This window comes from Schistocerca gregaria, chromosome 11, assembly GCF_023897955.1.
Source record: "Schistocerca gregaria isolate iqSchGreg1 chromosome 11, iqSchGreg1.2, whole genome shotgun sequence".
In the NCBI taxonomy this organism is placed as follows: domain Eukaryota; kingdom Metazoa; phylum Arthropoda; class Insecta; order Orthoptera; family Acrididae; genus Schistocerca; species Schistocerca gregaria.
The window spans coordinates 123,633,970-123,653,645 of NC_064930.1; the positions used below are offsets into that span (position 1 = coordinate 123,633,970).

Consider the following 19,676-nt stretch of genomic DNA (forward strand, 5'->3'; position numbering starts at 1 on the left):
CCTATGAAATGACTGATTGATTAGCAGTGAATGTGTGTGTGTGTGTGTGTGTGTGTGTGTGTGTGTGTGTGAGAGAGAGAGAGAGAGAGAGAGAGAGAGAGAGAGAGAGAGATTTTTTCCAAGAGTGATAAATATATTTTAATGTTTAGTCTCTGTTCAGAGAATGTATAACAATTAGTTGATATACACACTTCTTACAAGTTACCACGTCTGTAAGGACAGTGCAAGTAAACAGGACACAAAGACAAAGTGTGTTCTCTAAATGAAAATTGATTATAATGGTAAAAAAAGTGCAGAGATCATTAAAAATACAGATTCCTATGACTAAAAGAATATACAAGTAGCAGACTTTGTGATCACAGTGATGCTACTCTCTGTTCTGTTTTTGTTTAATGGAGCGCACACATTCTCTCATGATGTGGGTGCAATAGACAACCATTTTGTTTGCATTGGATAAACTTTGTAGGTTTTCGTGTGAAGTGTGGATTGTAGCATAAACTGTTTCCAAGTATCACTCTTCCTCTTAGGGAGCACATTTATAATTGTATACACTGCATCACTTAATTTTTGTCTTGCATTCTCCACAGCCTCACAAAAGACAGATTTTTTAGAAGTCATCTTATCCTGACAATCAGTAATTTTTGCCAGGTCATTGCTACTTTACAGCAGCAAGGTCACGCGCCCAGACTCCGTACTAAGTCACGACCACCATTACCCTACTGTACACTTCAGTAAGAGAGAATTAGTCGACCAGTAGCAAGCAACCGCGGCGCCGCTATTCTCAGGGTTGTCATACTCACGAAATTACAGCGAGAAAGGGGGGAAGCTAGTATAACAGTGACGTAACAGCAGCGCCTTGATTTCTAGCGTATGCAGTCTGTAAGAGTAGGTCTTATTTGTTCCATTTCTGATCTCTCCTGTATGCTGCCTGAGGAGCATTTCAGACAAATAGCAAATAACAAAACAAATATTTCAACATTTTCAGTATATTATTTGCATGTAAATAATGTCTTTCTGTACTATTTAAGTATTATAAAAATAATAATAAAATTAGTTGTAGACACACGTGATCATTTATAGACAGTGAGAGTACAGAAAATTTAACATCTCTAATATTTACGGGAAAATTCCCAAATTTAATTTGGCCAGATTCTGTACCCTCACCACTGTTGTCACTAACACTGCATTGTGTGCAATGTCTTTTGCAGGGCACAAGTAACAAACAACTTAACACAAGAAAGATTCTTGTTAACCGAGATCGTATTAACTCGGCTCATGTGTGAAGACCTTCAGCAGCAACTTTTCAAGCCACAATGCGAACAGAAAAATTTGCTGTGTGGAATTTGTCACAAAGATTGTTATTTTGTAACTCTTAGTTTTGGTGTTTCTCGAGTTAATAAAAGTGGAGTTACTTTTTCCTTCAGACTTATGCTTGTCTTTATGTAGTTAATTGTTTTATAAAAATAAATTAAAGCGTAGAGATTAATACAAGGGGTGTTCAATAAGTAATTCAAAACATTTTCTTTTCTCAGCCAATTTCCGTTTAAAAAATGTGGACTTTGTTGTGGAATATCATGTTTTAATACTCCCACTTCATCCCCTAAAGGTTCATGAAGTTCTGATAGGTGGCGGCACTGTATATGGTCTTCAAAATGGATCTGTAACAGAGCTGCGTTCCAAGCACAAACCTGTTATTGAGTTTCTCTTGGTGGAAAACAAGACATGCCAGATATTCATAGGCACTTGCAGAATGTGTATGGAGGCTTGGCACTGAACAAAAGCATAGCGAGTCATTGGGTGAGGCATCTGTTATCATCACTGCAAGGTCACGCAATCCTGTCTGATTTCCCATGTGCTGGCCGGCCAAGTCAGCTGTGACTTCCTCAGCGTTGGAATTTGTGGACACTCTCATTTGAGGTGATCAACGGATCACTATCAAACAGCTCATTGCCCAACTGGACACCTCTGGACACACTCACCCATCAGTTGGGATGTGCACAAGTGTACACTTCTTGGGTTCCTCGCTGACTAACGGACGACCATAAAGAATAACTAAGAACCATCTGTGCAAAATTGCTTGCACATTACAAGTCTGATCGGTACAGTTTTTTCTTTAACGTCATTACAGGCAATGAAACATCAGTTCATCACTTTGAACCAGTAACAAAGTGGCAGTCCAATGGCACACCACCTCTCTTTTGAAGAGAAAGTTCAAAGTCACACCCTCAGCTGGTAAAATCGTGATGACAATTTTCTGGTGCTTCAAAGCAGTTATTTTGTTCAATGTCCTGCCTTATGGTGCGACAATCGACTTTGAATTTATTGTGCTTCTATCAGGAAATTGAAGAAAAGACTGAAGTGTGTTTGTGGCCAAAAAACTGCAAGTGAAGTTCTCCTTCACCATGACAATGAAGGGCCTCACACAGATATGCACATCCATGAGGAGCTCAAAAACTTCATTGGACTGTTCTTCCTCATCCACTCTACAGTCTTGGTCTTGCAGCATCCAACTTCCATCTGTTTGGCTCAATGATGGATGTACACTTCGGGAAGCAGTATGTGGATGATGGTGAGGTTATTGATGCAGCAAGAGGTTGGTTCCGAAGTCGACCAATAGATTGGTGCCATTTGGGCATATAGGCCCTCCCTGTAAGGTGGTGTAAGGGTGTTGTATTGAACAAATCTTCAAGTCAAACAAAAGTTTTCAGAGTCCAAAAGCGTGTAATATGTATTATTTGTGGAGTAAATTCACGGATGTTCTGCAGAAACCTCTCCAAAGAACTGTGTATACTAACTACTGCCTCTCAGTATATTTACTCCTTAATGAAATTTGTTCTAAACAATATATCTCTTTTTCCAACAAACAACTCAGTTCATACATACAATACCAGGAACAAAAATGATCTGCACAAGGACTTGAAAGCACTTACTTTAGTTCAAAAATGGGTCCACTACTCAGAAATACTCATCTTCAATAATTTGCCAGCAAACAAAAAAAAAAATTAGTTACAAATAAAGATCAGTTTAAAAGGAGCCTGGAAGACTTACTAGTGGCCAACTCCTTCTACTCCATTGACGAAATTTTTAATACAAACAAATGATGTATTGCATTTATTTATACTATTAGTATTGTTATTTCAGCTTTAAAAAAAATTGACATGTTCCACATCCACGAGGATCTCCTCAGCACGGATCTATGGAATGAAAAACTAATCTAATCTGGGTGAAGCCATGGGTCTTACGATAACACGATAAAAGCATTCAACAAAACTTGTTACGTGAGTTTACAGTGGAAGACGTCAAGTCGTACATCAATTACTTAAAAATGGGTGAGCATACACTTCTGTATGTGGTCAGTGAAGTGTATCCTCATGTCACAAAGCACAGTATTCACTTAAGAACTGCTACATCTTCAGAAGACAGGCTCACTGTAACACTCAGATTCCTTGCTACAGGAGAGGGTTGGGTTGGGTCAGGTCAGGTCAGGTCAGGTCAGGTCTCCAATTCTCTTAATCTATTTTTGTATTCAGGGTGCCTCATGTTGTAAAGCGCCTCATCAGCTTCATACATCTCTATTAATTTTGTAGTTGTGGGCACACACCAATTGCATTTACCGGCAATGTTTATATAAACACTACAGACGACAATGCTGCAGCGATGCTAGCGCTCCATGTGGTAACATGTCACATTGCAGTGAACAGAAGATAAGGGACTTCTTTGATCAAATCTACAGCGTGACCCTAGATTTGATCAAATATTGGACGACATTTGACAAAGTTCCTATTACACCATCAAATATCTTTGACAAAGATTTTTGATAGTGTATTATCGGCCTTACCCCCTCCCTCCTCCACTCCTTCTCTCCTGCCCTCCGTCTAAAATGCAACACTTGACTCTCCGCCACTCCCACCATACTATCCCTCACCCTCCCCGCCCCAGCCTCCTCCTTACCCCACCCAGCCGCCACTCCCATCATGCTCTGGTGCTGCTGTTCACTGTATAGTTTCAGCTCTGAGAGTGCAGACGTGTGTGGAAAAGTTGTGCTTGTGTGTGTGTGTGTGTGTGTGTGTGTGTGTGTGTGTGTGTTTACTGCTGACAAAGGCCTTAACGGCTGAAAGCTATGATTGTGTGAATCTTTTTACACACACACACACACGGCCATTATCTGTGGCTGCTGAGGCCAGACTGTTAGCAACAGCACGTGATGAAAGAAGCAGTGGGGGTGGTGGGGGGAAGGAGGAGGCAGGGGCAGGTCGGGGTAGCAGAGTAAGGCTGGGCGACAGTAAAGTGCCGCTTGTGGGAGCGTACAGGAACAAGGTGGGGAGAGGCTAGAGCACCTAGGTGCACTCGGGAGGTTAGATGAATGGTGGGAGGGGTGGTAGGGGGGGGGGGGGGTTGCGGCTTATATCCTTGTCATAGACCTAGATTTAAGACCTGTCCCATACATTCTGCCACCACCACCACCACCACCTACTCCATTCCGGTCACTAACATCACCTATCCCATCAAAGGCAGGGCTACCTGTGCCAGTACTCTTGTGATCTACAAGCTAAGGTGCAGCTACTGTGTTGCATTCTTTGTGGGTATGGCAGCTGACAAGCTGTCCGTACACACGAATGGCCACTGTCAAACTGTGACTGAGAAACAGCTGGGCCATGCAGTTCCTTAGCACACTGCCCAACATAGTCTTCTTCATTTCAATTACTGCTTCGCAGCCTGTGCCATATGTATCCTTCCTACCAACCCCAACTTTTCTAAACTGCTCAGTTGGGAAATCTCCCTGCAATACATCCTATGTTTCCTCAGCCCTGCTGACCTCAATCTTCATTAACCACTGTCCTTCACTCGCCTATCCCATTACCTGTTCCCACTCTAGCACTACACAGCCCTCTGTTCCACCAACACACAAGTCTTTCTACTTCTCCCGCCTCATCCCTTTATGTTCCCACAAGCAGCACTTCACTATACCCCACCCCTTTCCTGCTGTCTGTCCCCCTCCAAACCCCAGCCTCCTCCTTACCCCCACTGCTCAGATTGCTTCTCCCATCATGCACAGCTGCATACAATCTGGTCTCGGCAGCCGGAGGCAGTGGTCGTGCGCACGCTCGTGTGTGTGTGTTTGTGTTGTTTAATTTGGAAGGCGGCCTTTTGGCCAAAAGTTCACTTGTTTGACAGTCTTTATGTTGTGCATATCTGCAATGCAACATCTCCACTATATGTTGATTAGGAATGTATCCTTTCCATAATATTGTCATTATTTCATTCTATATTTTCAGCTACAGTAATAGAAATCCCTCTACAGAATAGGAGTTGTCAATGAGAAGTTTTTTTGTTTGTTTTCAAATTTTATCTGTCAAGAAATTTTATATCACTGGGTAAGTTATCAAAACTTTTGGTTGCAGTGTTGTGGACCCCTTTTGCACTAAAGACAACCTTAATGCGGAATAATTTCTGTCATTTTTCCTTTTACTATTCGGCTATTGTAATTACATACATTACTGATCTGAACTGTATTCACCAAACTTCGTGAGGAATAAATATACTGTGAAGCAGCAGTCAGAATGCCCAACTCTTTAAACGAATGTCTACAGGATGACTGTACTGAGCTTAACATATTATTCTTACAGTACATTTTTTAGCAGTGAAGATGTTTTTTCTTAAAAATGAGACACTTCAGAACATTATTCCATTTGAAATTATTGACTGAAAATGTGCAAAATTATTCGACTTACCAATTTGTCTCTCCCCAAGATTTGCAATGAATCTAGGTAAAAATGTTGGTGAAATAAATTGTTTTAGGAGTTCCAAAAGTACCTTTTCCAGTTTAAGTTCTCATAAATATGAACATCTAAAAATTTTCAAATTCTCACTCTATTTATTATTTCCTCCCCATGTGTTACACTTCCAATTGGTGTAGTACCACGAAATGTGCAGAACTGAATATGTTGTGTCTTTTTCTACTGAAGGTGAGACCATTTAAAGAAAACCAGTCAATGATACTTTTAAGAACACTGTTCGCCATTTCCTCAGTTTTTGTGTGCATGCATGGGTTGATTACAATATTGGCGCTATCTGCAAAAAGAACAAATTCTGCTTGTGTATATTACACAGAAGGTTGCTTGCATATGAGGAACAATAGTGGACTGATACAGCCACAGGGAATTCCATATGTGATTTCTCCACAGTCAGTATAATGTCTCTGGACTACATTGGCAATATTACTATGTACTACTTTCTACATTCTTTCGGTTAGTTATGACGTTATTCATTGGTTGGGTATACCGTCAGTTCCATAACACTTCAATGTATCTAGGAGAATATTATGATTCACACAGTCAACCAGTGCTATACTTTTTTTATTTAATGATTGTGAAATTTAGTGAGTTAACATGTAGATTGCATTCTCAATAGAACAACTCTTCTGAAATCCAAACTGCGATCACCTTTTCAAAAATTTTAGAAAATGATGTCAGTGGTGAAACAGATCAGTAGTTATTGACTTAACTTTTGTTATGGGGTTTTTTAACAATGGCACATTTCAGTCTCTCTGGAAAAATGCCTTGCATTAGTGATGCATTATGTGTATTATAGGGAACAAATTTTTAGTACTGTATTGGAATCACCATCAAAAACTAAATGAGCTTTTATTTTTGTGATAATGTGTAATTTTCTTAATTTCAGAAGGAGAAGTTGGTGATACATTCATTTCATTGAGATCTATGAGAGTTGCTTTTTCAACATACTGCCGTGATTTTTCTCTCACTCTGCTTGTCCCTGTTTGTTGCACGAGATGTATCTGCAATGCACACTTTTGTACACTGGTCTGTCAACCCTGTCGTGCGTCTGTTGGGCACAACAGTCGCACCTCGCTGTTGCAAAAGTAACAGTTTGTCTCGGCCATAATTGTAGTCGAACAAAAATGGTACTTGACGGATGAGGTGATCTCTGCACATCTCTACTATTACATGCTGTTTTGTTAAGTGGGAGATATGATAGTCTTTAGATCTTCAAACACACTTTTTTAATCAAAACGGTACCTTTCTGGACATTAACTCCTTAGTAAAACTTTATCTACAAACACCCCTCTGCAAGCCCTAGAAGTTTGTAATGGGAATTGTGGAACAGCCTCTCACACTCGACCCAGTGAGAGGTCAGATGGAGCGAGGTAAGGAATAAATGCACCTCTCTCAAAATGACAATATCTCACTGTAATACAGATGAAGCGGCAAATATATATGAGGGCTGTTCAAAATTTGTCAGACTTTCATTTATAACATCAATCTTTATTGACATATAACAATGAAAATAATCAATTATTGATAATATAATGTAAATGACACGTAAAAAAAATCTACTCACCAAGTGGCAGCAGGGGAACACACACACACACACACACACACACACACACACACACACACACACACACACACACAAGGATTTGATTTTTGCAACCAGTGGCTCTGTCTTCTGATGGAAGAGTTGAAGGGGTAGGAAGAGGGGCGTAGGGAAAGGACTGGAGAGGTTTAGGGAAAGGGGTAAAATTTAGAAAAGTCACTCATAACCCTGGATCAGAGAAGATCTACTGGACAGAATGAAAAGGAAAGACTGATTGTTGGGGACTGCACTGTATGAGATTTGAAAACCTCGGAGCTTAAAGGTGGAAGGCAGGGTAATGTGCAAGACAGGGATTACTACTAAAACATCATGCACAAGCTAATAAGACTGAAAAGCTAAATGCATTGTGTGTAACATAGTGGGAGGAGGGGGGGGGGGGGGGAGGGGGGACAGCGAGAAATAGACAAGTCAGAAAATGAAAGATGTAGAAAACTACAAGGTGTACAACTTTGCTTCCACTGTTTTCTCCCCAACATTTGAGTCTTTAATGAAACAGTCTGGTTACACATGTATCATTCAAAGTATTTTCCATCACTGGCCACTGCTTTCTTCCACCTTTCGGGCAGTGTACGAATCCCGCATTGAAAAAGTTGTTCATCTTTTGAAACGATCCACAAATCGATCCAATTTATTGCTACTTCATGAGATCAGATGTGTTGGTCAGCCAGGCCATGCACCACTGATCTAAACAGGTGATAGTCAGAGGGAGCAATGTCTGGCGAATACAGTGGGTGGGGCAGGACTTCCAATTTTAACATCTTAGACAGAATGGATTTCATTTCAGGGCATGATTTTAGGAAGCCTTTGCCTTGTCGAAGTAGCTGATTGAAACATTTGAGACCAGGAAAATACTGGGTGACAAGTGGTGTGCTCCAAAGTTGTTTTTTTGGAGAGATTGGCAGTACTGGGATTGGACATGATGACCCGGGAAATCTGCTTTTAAACTAATCTGTCTGGATAATTATGTCGAGTGAAGGCTGAAGTGAGAGTGGTGATGTATTTCTGTAAAGAGTCTGCATCCAAACAAGTATGTTTGCCTCAAATGGCAAGGCTGTATGGTAGGGAGCATTTGACCTGGAAAAGGATAGAAACTGTCAAAATGTAAGTACTATTGTTTATTAGTGGGTTTGATGTGGACGGAAGTGTGTAGCTGGCCTTCGGTGAGGATGAGATCAACATAAAGGAAAGAGGCATGGGATTCAGAATAGGACCATGTGAAATTTAACTGGGAGAAGGTATTTAGAGATTCCAGGAATTTTAACAGGTCAGCCCAACCATGAGTCCATCGGTCAAAGGTGTTATTAATGTATCTAAACCAAACCAGGGGCTGAAGACTAATGGATCCCAGGAAAGCGCCCTCCAAGCGACCCGTGAAAATGTTGACATAGGAAGGAGCCATCCTGGTTCGCATCGCCATGCCCCTTATCTGTTTGTATGTCTGCCTCTCAAAGGTGAAGTAATTGTTGTTTAGTATGAAGTTGATGAAAGTGAGCAAGAAGGATTCATAGGCTCGGAATCACATGGGCATTGACTGAGGAAATGCTCAACAGCAGACGGACCATGTACGTGGGGGATATTGGTATAGAGGGAGGTGGCATCAGTGGTATCAAGCAAGGTGTATGGTAGGAGTGGTATGGGCACAGATTTCAGATGGTCAAGGAAATGGTTGGTAACTTTAATATAGGAGGGAAGTCTGTGTACTATGGGTTGCAGGTGTTGACCAACTAAGGCAGATATATGTTCGGTGGATGCTTTGAAGCCAGCAACTATAGGATGACCAGGATGATTGGGTTTGTGGATCTTAGTAAGAAGATAAACAATGACGGTGCATGGTTGGCTTGAGGTAAGAAGTTCTGTGGATTGAGGTGTAAGTCCTTGTGAGGGGCCTGAAGTTTTTAGGAGGAACAGAAGGTCAGTTTGAATCACAGCGATGGGATCTTGGTGGCAGATGCTGTATGTGGTGGTGTCGGACAGCTGGCGTAGACCTTCACTAACATACTCTTGTCGGTCAAGTACCACAGTGATAGATCTTTAGTCTGCTGGGAGGATAATGATGGAGTCATCAGCCTTTGGGGAATGTAGAACTTGGAGTTTCGCAGTGGACAGAATAGGGTCATGTTGTAGGAACCTGAGGAAAGGTTTTGAAGCAATGCTGGATGTTGTTTGACATCAGTCACCTTAAGAGTTGTCCGCTTCAGCTTCTATACACCTATGCCAATGCTGCTCCCACTGCTGGAAGCATTGCTGGGGAGCCTCTTTTGGTACAGCACGGTGCTACAACTTAGTTATGCACAGTGTCTCCCTTGTTCTGAAATCTGATCACTTTCAGAGTCTTTGAGTTTAGGGAAAAGCAAAGAGTCACTCATTGCTAGTCAGACAAATAGGGAGGTTGACAAACCACAGCCATGTTATGTTCGGGCAAAAAATTATGAAGTAGTTGTGAATGACGAATGGGTGCATTATGTGGTGAAGTTGCCACCTGCCTGCTGCCCCCCAAGTCTGTATGTTTCCATCCCACTGCTTCACGAAGGCAATGCAGAACTTCTCAGTATGCTCCTTATTGTCACTAGTACCTCCTGGAGGTACTCGTCAAAAACGATGTCAGCACGACTTTCACATTTCTGAGGACCTGCCACATTTTTCTGGGTCTCGGGGATGATGGATGGCTCCATTACGATGACTGGAACATTGTTTTTGAGTGGTACCCATAAACCTGATACTCGTGACCAGTGATCACAGTGTTAAGGAAGTTAAGATTAATGTTTACAGTATCCTGCACATCTTGTGCGAACTCTGAACTCGGTTACTTCTGCTCACGTGTCAGCAACTGTCTCACAAATTTTGCCGAGATCCTCCTGAGGTAAAAATGTTTGTGAAAATGGCACAATTGGATCCAGTATTAATTTTAATCTCATCTGCAAGTTCTCTGATTGCGTTTTGTGCACTCTGCATCACTGAGGCCTTTACATGTTCAATATCACCTCATTTGTAGATTTTGAGGGTCTACCTGAACATGGTTCACTCTTCACTGGTAAGTAACCATATTTCAACCAAATGGTTCAAATGGCACTGAGCACTATGGGACTAAACTGCTGTGGTCATCAGTCCCCTAGAACTTAGAACTACTTAAACCTAACTAACCTAAGGACATCACACACATCCATGCCCGAGGCAGGATTCGAACCTGCGACCGTAGCAGTCGCACGGTTCCGTACTGCGCGGCTAGAACTGCGAGACCGCCGCGGCCGGCTATTTCGACCAGCTACACTACTTTATCTGTGTGGTACCCATTGCTTCATCCCCAAACACTTGTAGAATCTGCCAGATTGTTTCAAAGTGTGTGTTGCCAATCTTAAAACAAAATTTGATGCAATAATGTTGTTCCACTGTTTCTGTCATCTTGTGCAGAACACAAAATCCGACAACTACCACTTACACGTGTTTACTTGTCAATGGCTAGCCAGGGACTGGTTGTTTCTACAATCATGAAAAAAATTAGGCATGTACATTATGTAATAAAAAAAATAAGGTCCTCTAGCAGAGACCCCACAACGACCTTCACCTCCTCCTGTTTGCACAGGTAGGGGTAGTTATTTTGTGGGCATTCTTCTTACATCAGAGCAAAAAGGGTTTTCAGAATTGGTTTAAACTGATACAAAAGTGTGTAGATTTTAAAGGCAAATGTTTTGAGAAACAGTGGAACAGTTTGTGCCAAAAGCTGTTACTCTTTCATTTATTTGTTATCCGAGTGGAGGCTCGGCTGTACAGAACCTGCCATGTGCTGAGGCTACTTCGCCTTGTTTTCCAGGTTTCTCCACAGAATCACAGGATGCTGGTGCCCGGGCGCCATCTCTGCCTAGGGACCCGTCACTGACTATACTGCCGACCGACAAGTTCGGCGAGAATGAGGTGCGCGACTTGGTCAGCCTCGGTTTCACCAGAGAACAGGTGAGCAGTGCTGGCGGTCGCTCTCTGCTAAAATAGGGAGGAAAATTTCCATTTCCCCTGTCTCTCACTAAAATCTGTATTCCTCCCCCCTCCCTCCCCTCCCACCCCGTGCTCCTTTTTATGTGGTTTGTAACAGGTCCCGCTCTTGTGCCGACCTCTTTATCTCGGTGTAGCATTTACATTGACATCCTCAATTATTTGTCGGATATCTTCCAATCTGTGTCCTCCTCTATGGTTTTTGCCCTCTACAACTCCATCTAGTACCATGCAAGCTATTTTGTGATATCTTAGTACATGTTCTGTTGTCCTATAACTTCTTCCTGTCAGTGTTTCCCATGAGTTCCTCTGCTTGATAATTCTTTTGGGGAATGTACTCCTTTCTTATGTTGTCAGTTTACTTAATACTGAACATCCTTCCGTGTACAAGGCAAGTAGAAGAGGAAGTGCGCTGATTCCCGTAGTGAAGTGGTTCCACTGTGAGATGTCAGTTACTCCGCCTGTGACCCGTGGAAATTCGTGTTACTGTGACAGAAGCAGCACACGGACTTAACATTGTGGATAGGATTGAGCCTCAGTGAAGTTTCGTGGAAGACACAGGGTTTCCTTAACTATGTTTACTGTTCCAAAACTCAGTCACAGTTCTTTTGTTGCAGATATCTAGATGACATCTGCATTTGTCATACGTATGATGTCAAAGAAAATTCATATTTATGTTCAATTTCCACAGAGAGGTTTTACAAAAATTTAAACACATTGTAACATGTCCAAGCTGAGGGAGTTTATTACTGATGGATAGAGGCACCTGTTTTTCGCAAATCGCGAAATTTTCACGAAATTTTACACATTTTGCTGAAAACGCGAAACTATTTACTTTTAAGCCAAATCGCAAAATAATTGACGAAACTTTGCAAAAACTCGTCATTTGAACTTAACTGCGGAAATTCGATTGGAGTTATGGTAATACAGTCTGGAAATCAATTGTACACCATTTCGATATGTGTAATATATCGAGTATTCCAAAGACATTCTACAATGTTCTTGATGTTCTGGCGGTGTATTCAGTATTGCGTGTTGGAAATCGTTGTGGATCACCGGTGCATTGAGTGTGGTATTTTGAGTTGTGTTGTCGTGCTACAGATGATTAATATGGTAGTGACAGTTTTCGACTGAGAAAAGGAATTTTCGTCCGAAGGATTTTATGTTTTCGACAAAAGTAGGAAGATACTGTGTGTCTCTGAGCACTATGGGACTTAACATCTGAGGTCATCAGTTCCCTAGAACTTAGAACTACTTAAACCCAACTAACCTAAGGACATCACACACATCCATGCCCGAGGTAGGATTCGAACCTGGGACCGTATCAGTCTTGCGGTTCCAGACTGAAGCGCCTAGAACCGCTCGGCCACCGAGGCCGGCTAGGAAGATACTTATGTGCAAATACTGCAATGTGGGTATTGAGTGGCAGAGGAAGGAAACATGCCTGAAACACATTAACAACAGTTCTTCACATAAGAGGAACAAGGAGAAAGCACTAACAACTACTGGTATAAAAAGACAAGCTACGCTCACGGAAGGCACTGCATGGGCAAAACGAGTGAAAAATGATAAAGAAGAATCCATTTTATCCACTACTTGAGCTTTCATTGAGGCTAACATTCCGATGGAAAAAGTTGATCATCCGGAGCTGAGAAAATGGATGAACAAATACATACCAGGTTTGTGTAAAGCTGTAGTGGAGGCTTTGTGGATCCCAGTCAGTAATGTTGATAGTGAGAGACCATTTTCTAGACACTGCAACATAATGTCTGACAGGAGAACAGCTCTGACTCCCAGTAATATGGAAGTCATGGTATCCTTGCCTTTCTTGGGCTGACTTGCGTGTTGTGTCCATAGGCTAGGACAGGATAAACATTTTCCAAACTTTCGTGATTTATAAGTTTTATGCTTTTTCAATTTATGCAAAATAAAAGATTTTTCACTGCAAATGTGCCATAAATGTATTTCCTGTACCTTTTACTGCTGAAAAGTGGAAATAAAATTTAACGAAATTATTGCCGAAATGAAAAAAAAATGAAAAAAAAAACTAGCGTAAAATATACCGAAATAACTATTTAAAAATGACAAAATTGGACAAAAATTTTCACCACAAACAGATGCCTCTACTGATGGGTGATCATTGCAACTCAAGAGAGTTTGCTGTGGGGAGGAAACTTGAGACCTCTTTCCAGTAAGTATTGAGGTATGCTTAAGGTACTACCAGTGGTTACCCTTAGAGGTTGGAGAGTTCTTTCAGAAGCAAAGCTGTTACTTTTATTGGTGAGAATGCTCCTCCATTTCATTAACTTTTTGTGAGTGTCTGCATTTTTGCACCAGGATTGTCCATAAAATAAGGTTCCCAGGGCACTACAGTCCTGAAAAGCGCTGTTACGGTGGATCCCGCAATTCGGTAGTGTACTTTAGTTCCTCCACTCCAAATCTTCTCCCTAGCAAGCTGCCTGTGGAGCTCAGTCTTGGCTTGGCAGCCATACGTGATGGATCGCCCCCTCCATTCACCCGCCAGGTGTGAGCTGTGCTCGGTGAGCCATTTCCTGTCTGCGAAAAACATTGTGCCGGCAGAAATCCATTCCGAACTATGCGAAAGTATGGAAACAAGTGTACGAGCATGCAACATGTGCGCAAATGGTGCAGACAGTTCGGGAATGAGTTTACTGATGTCCATTGTGTGGAGTGTTCTGGATGGCCATCTATTACTGACGAAAGAATCGCAAAAGTGGAGACAGTGGTGGTCTCAGATCAAAGAGTGACGGTTTGCGAGATCTCTGAAATGATCCCGGATGTCATCAAAGCCTCTATTGATGGAGCATCTAGCATATGCTAAGGTTTGGACGAGGCAGATTCCAAGAATGTTGACCGAAGACCACAAATGTCAACGCGTTGAAGCGGCCCAAGAAAGTCTTCAAGATCACGGAACTTGTGGCGAGGAATACCTCGACTCAGTTTTCACTGGAGACAAGACTTGGGTGCACCACCGCACACCCGAAACCAAAGAACAGTCCAAACAATGGAAGCACCCAGAATTGCCGAGATCGGGTAAATTGAAACAAACGCAAAGTGTCGGCAACAGTGTTTTGGGACAGGAAGGGGGTATTGTTGTGCGAGTTCTTGCTCACCAGTGCAACAATCAACACTGCCGGGTACTGCGAAACACTGAAAAATTGCGCCGTGCAATTCACAACAACAGGAGGGGTATGCTGTCCAAGAGGGTGTGTCTGCATCAGGATAACGCTCACCCACCCACCGCTAAAGCCACCAACGAGCTCATTGTAAAATTCGGATGGGGCATTGTCAAACACCCACCCTACAGCCCGGACTTGGTGCCAAGTGACTACCATCTCTTTCCTGACATGAAGAAGCACCTGGGTGGAATGCATTTCGGCGACAGTGGAGGGCTGGAAGAAGCGGTTCTCTGGTATCTGCGTGGCTCGGCGGCAGATATTTTTGACTCTGGCATTCAAAAGCTCATACACCGCATACAAAAATGTATTGACCTCAGGGGCGACTATGTAGAAAAATAGGTTAAAGTCTGAACTTTCCAAAAGCAATCATGAAATAAAAATGTTTTACACTTTGAAAAAAAAATTGGGAACCTTATTTTAGGGACACCCCTTGTACAGTGCATCACTACGAAAATAAAAGTGCGTCAAAAAAGTAGTTCACCTGTCTGATGAATGATCCCGTTGATTTGCTGTCTTCAAATCATACTGTTTTAAATTTCCGGAGGAATTTCGTGCTGTTGGCTACAAAGTTACTGCAGGGCTAATTTTACATTCCTGCATTGAAATGACATCAGATTCAAGTGAGTGGAAGTTAACTTGTGGCTGAGTGGAAGTTAACTTGTGGCAAACTTTCAACCTGGCGAATTTGGGGGAAGTATCTTCTCGATAAAAATTGTATTTGACAATGTACATCAGTTTTATCACATCAACTTTTTCTTATGCTGTTTATGGCACGTAAAGTGTCTGAAAATGCTCATATTCTTCTGGTTTCATCAACTGTGTTTGGCATAAAGAAAGTAACTGTTTTTTCTGCCAGTAATGTAGGAATTATTTTTTATTTAAGAATTATTTTTTGTTCAGTTGAGTGCCATAAGCAGCAAGTCTCATTCCAACTGGCTCTAACTTTGTAATCACTTGAATTAACATACACGAGACCACCAGAAGTGGCATTGTGACTTGCATTCACAGCAATACAGTGAATACAGTTATGCAGTACAGCAACAAACACGAACACTAGAGCATGATTTGCAAGGTTATTATTACATTTGTTTGGAGTATAATCCTATAAATTTACTAAATAGTCAATCTTCAGCAAAGTGTTGTCAAAATGTATTTTTTCTTAGAGCTTTACTTCATCATAAATCAGCACACCGTATTTTTTCCATCATAAATCAGCACACCGTAATTTTCATCTTGTTCTTCCCGAAAAGGATTCTTAAATGGTTTTACACCTTCTATGTTAATTCCACATGAGCATTTGAGATCATTTACTAAATTTTCGAGATGTGTTTCAGAAGGTTGTGGTAACAATCTGTGCTTCAAAGAATTTCTGTATCTGTTGGGCTATTTAATTTTTAAGAGCACACTGTCCACAAGAATCTCTTTACCATATCGCATAATGCATTCTCTTGTTTTTAAGTTAGCATTTCTTTAATATGGTGGCAACTACATTTAACTGAGTTGTCTTACGCTTTTCATCTGAGAGTTTCTTCTGCACGAGATTGATTTCCGCATTTTCTGTTCTTAATTTATTTTGTAATCACACAATTTCCAGTTTATTGCACTTCCGTATTGTTTTAATGTAATTACTGCTGCTCCACTCAATGCCTGTCCATTACCTGCATTTTCCTCAAAGAAGAAACTCCTGTGCAACTGCGTCTCGTTTCCATCTTCTTCTCACAGCTTCTCTTTTGCGAGTGTTTTACTGGTGATTTTCTTCTGTATAATATTTTTGATAAATATTTCAGTAAAATAGGAAACAAAGAAGGAACCACTGAACCACTCCTGCTTTAAGAAACCACCCTTGTCTTGGAATTTCAAGTTGTTTACCAATAATAAACAAGCCTGCTTTTGTTGTTCCTCAGCAAAATGTGAATTACCCACAAAATAACGGTGAGTCTTTTCCCTGTATTTCCAAGGAGTTGCTCTCACTCCTTCTTCTTCTTCTTCGCCAAATCTGTATGCTGGAACAAAAAAGTGAATAATATTTTCATTCTTTTTCTTCTAGCAATACCGGTAATTAGAACTCTAGTACCTTCCGCCGCGGAAGTCGAATACGCGCCAGAACAAATAGATGTGGTCAGCCCATAGAGGGCTCTGCCTCCACGGCGGCTATTCCGAGAAGTGGCTCTCGCGCAGCGAGGGCGCCACCACTAAGCCACATGCAGACAGCGGCCAATAGCCGCTCCCTCCGGTTTCGTATATAGGGACCCGCTCTGCTCTAGTCCAGCCAGTCTGGTACTCACTCTGGAGTTCGTTTCTATCTCGGCGGTACTGCGTTCTGGTCGTTGCTCATTGTTGACCTTTGCCTGGCACTGGTTCCGAGTGGATTTACGTTTGGTGTTGTGGTTTCCACAAGCCTACATTGTTTATGTCTTCCTTGTTGTGTCGCTCATAGTCGGTCGTGGTCAGCAGCTTCCCTGCCTGGCGGCTCCGATCCGCAGCCCAAGGCGTTCCCGCTGTTGGTTGTGGTTACAACAATAACTGTTAATACTTATTTATCACTGCAGTCTTCAGCTCTTCAAAGGTCACTCACAACAACATAAACAAACTCACAAAATAAGTGTAGACAGAAGCAAAAGACATCGACCGATTACACATCGACCTGAGTCCCAAACGACAGTGCTGCTCTTAATTCTCGAGCATGGCACCTTTCCTATGCTGCTTGTGTTAACATGCAGGGAATCAGCAGACTTTCTGTTCTACTCTCTCTGTCAAATGTCAGATGCTGTCAGCTGAAACATGGAGTTCTTTTGTTAGGTCAGCAACTTTGCTCCCACCATTTTTCTGAAGTTTGAGACGTTATTGTGAAACACTTACAAAACATTTACTAATCAAAGTACTGACTGTTGCAGGCTGCTACTGTTTCCGATGTTTTGGGCAGCATACGAATGCGTGGCTAAAGAACTTAGGTCTCTTTTGAGGAGATCCACAAAGCAATCAAATTTTGGACTTGCTCATGTGACCAGAAGCGCTGGTCAGCCATTGATAGAAAAAAAGTAGTAGTCAGGGGGAGCAATATCTGGAGAATATGGTGGGTAGGGTAGGACTTCCCATTTCAACATTTCCAAATATGTTTTCATGGGTTTTGTGACAAGGGATCAAGCATTGTCATGCTGCCAAATCCCCTTTTCATTTATGTCACTGTATTGTGGTCATTTGTCTTTCGGCTCAAAGACTTAAATTACTTACAGTAACAATCTCCTGTGATTGTTTCCGTCAGTTTCAGTTGCTTTGAAAATCTTCTCCCTTCCGATGCCTCGCTGGTCCTGCTCATCAAATTTTCACTGGCATTAATAATTGGTTTAAAGCTAATTCGCTGTCATTACACTTTGAGAAGACCCACTATATGCAGTTCAGAACCTGTAAGAGATTTCCTTCCAGCATGAGTAGAACATATGTAGACATGCAGATCAAAGAGGTTGACACTGTTAAATTTTTGGGTTTGCAACTCGATAATAGATTTAATTGGGAAGAGCATACCACAGAATTGCTTGAGTGCCTAAACAAGACTGTATTTGCCATGAGAATGATATTAGGTGTAGGAGATATAAATATTAAAAAAAAAAAGAATTTGCATACTTTGCTTACTTTCTTAAGCCAACTTAAGTAAAAATATCGGTTGAATTTCAGTTTTGACAGCACTTGGTCACAACAATCAAGACTAGGTATTTTGTGTATGATAAATTTATTAATAGTGGATAACAGTGTTTCATTCTGACAGCATGTTAATTCTGTAAATATTAGCTGTTCCAGTTTACTGCATTGTATCAACCTATTTCAACTATCTCCTGACAAATGATCAGGGTAGTAAGTATTATATTCAAATGTTTTATGTTTTTATGTTATATTTCCCGACACGTTCCACACCCTTGAGCATCATCTGACTTTTTGGGTCTGTGGAACAAAAAGTGAATCTAATCTAATCATGACTGTTTGCAGACTCACTGGCTGTAACATAGAAGTTCTGCGAGATAGGCATTTGTTTGAGAATTAAGCTGTAAAACTACACCTCTCCTGCTGCACTGTTCCATTATCAGGCAAGCCTCCACTTCTACCGTTGTCATCACCCCCTATTGAACTGCTTGCACAGCTAGGGGCCAAGTAATGTTGTGCACTCTCAGGTGTAACTAACTGCTTAAGGGGCAGTCTACAAATGTGAAAGTTCAAGGTTCAGTCCCCAGACTGTCTTCTTCTTCTTCTTCTTCTTCTTCTTGCCTTATATATATATATATATATATATATATATATATATATATATATATATATATATATATATATATATATATATCACTTATTTCTCCTCTGACAAAGATCTGTATTAGAAATGCGCAAATTCTTTCACCTTTGGAACTAGTTCACTGCCAACCATTGGGACCATTCACCATTCCTTTTCTTATCTAATTACAGGGTGACAGTTATTCAACAATGTGAAATAAAATCACCATAACTTCTGAAAATTTTACATTAGGATGTTCAAACTGCACAGCTGGCCGCAGGGCTTGATGGTAATTAGAGTGCGAGTTGTTGTTTGGTTTAGCGACAAATTCTACACAGAGTACGCAAAAGAACTTGCCCCACTTCTAACAGCCATGTACTGCAAGTCTCTAGAGGAACGGAATATTCCAAATGATTGGGAAAGAGCACAGGTAGTCCCAGTCTTCAAGAAGGGTCGTTGATCTGTTGTAGAATTTTAGAACATGTCATTTCTGGAAACCCAGAAGCTACGCTGTAGGAATCAACATGGATTCTGGAAACAGCGATCGTGTGAGACCCAACTCACATTATTTGCTCGTGAGACCCAGAAAATATTAGATACAGGCTCCCAGGTAGATCCCATTTTCCTTGACTATTGGGAGATTCCTTAGAAAAGGTAGTCCATCAACAAAGGAGGTGGCTTACAAGACACTTGTTCGACCTATAGTTGCGTATTGCTCATCAGTGTGGGATCCGTACCAGGTCGGGGTGACAGAGGAGATGGAGAAGATCCAAAGAAGAGCAGCGCGTTTCGTCGCAGGGTTATTTGGTAAGCTTGATAGCGTTACGGAGATGTTTAGC

General features: G+C 41.5%; 1 protein-coding gene across 3 annotated transcripts in view; it reads left to right on the forward strand.

The window, feature by feature from the left end:
- LOC126295449 (protein DDI1 homolog 2-like) overlaps positions 1–19,676 on the forward strand; it is a 114,247-nt gene that overhangs the window by 89,125 nt on the left and 5,446 nt on the right. The window contains exon 7 of one of the 3 annotated variants that reach the window (XM_049987948.1): positions 11,204–11,343. The exons of 1 other annotated variant lie outside the window; for it this stretch is intronic. In XM_049987948.1, coding sequence (XP_049843905.1) covers positions 11,204–11,343 — 140 coding nt within the window. Of the gene's footprint in view, positions 1–1,208; positions 1,424–11,203; positions 11,344–19,676 lie in introns of those variants that run through there. One more of the 3 variants, XM_049987949.1, reaches the window with a different exon arrangement.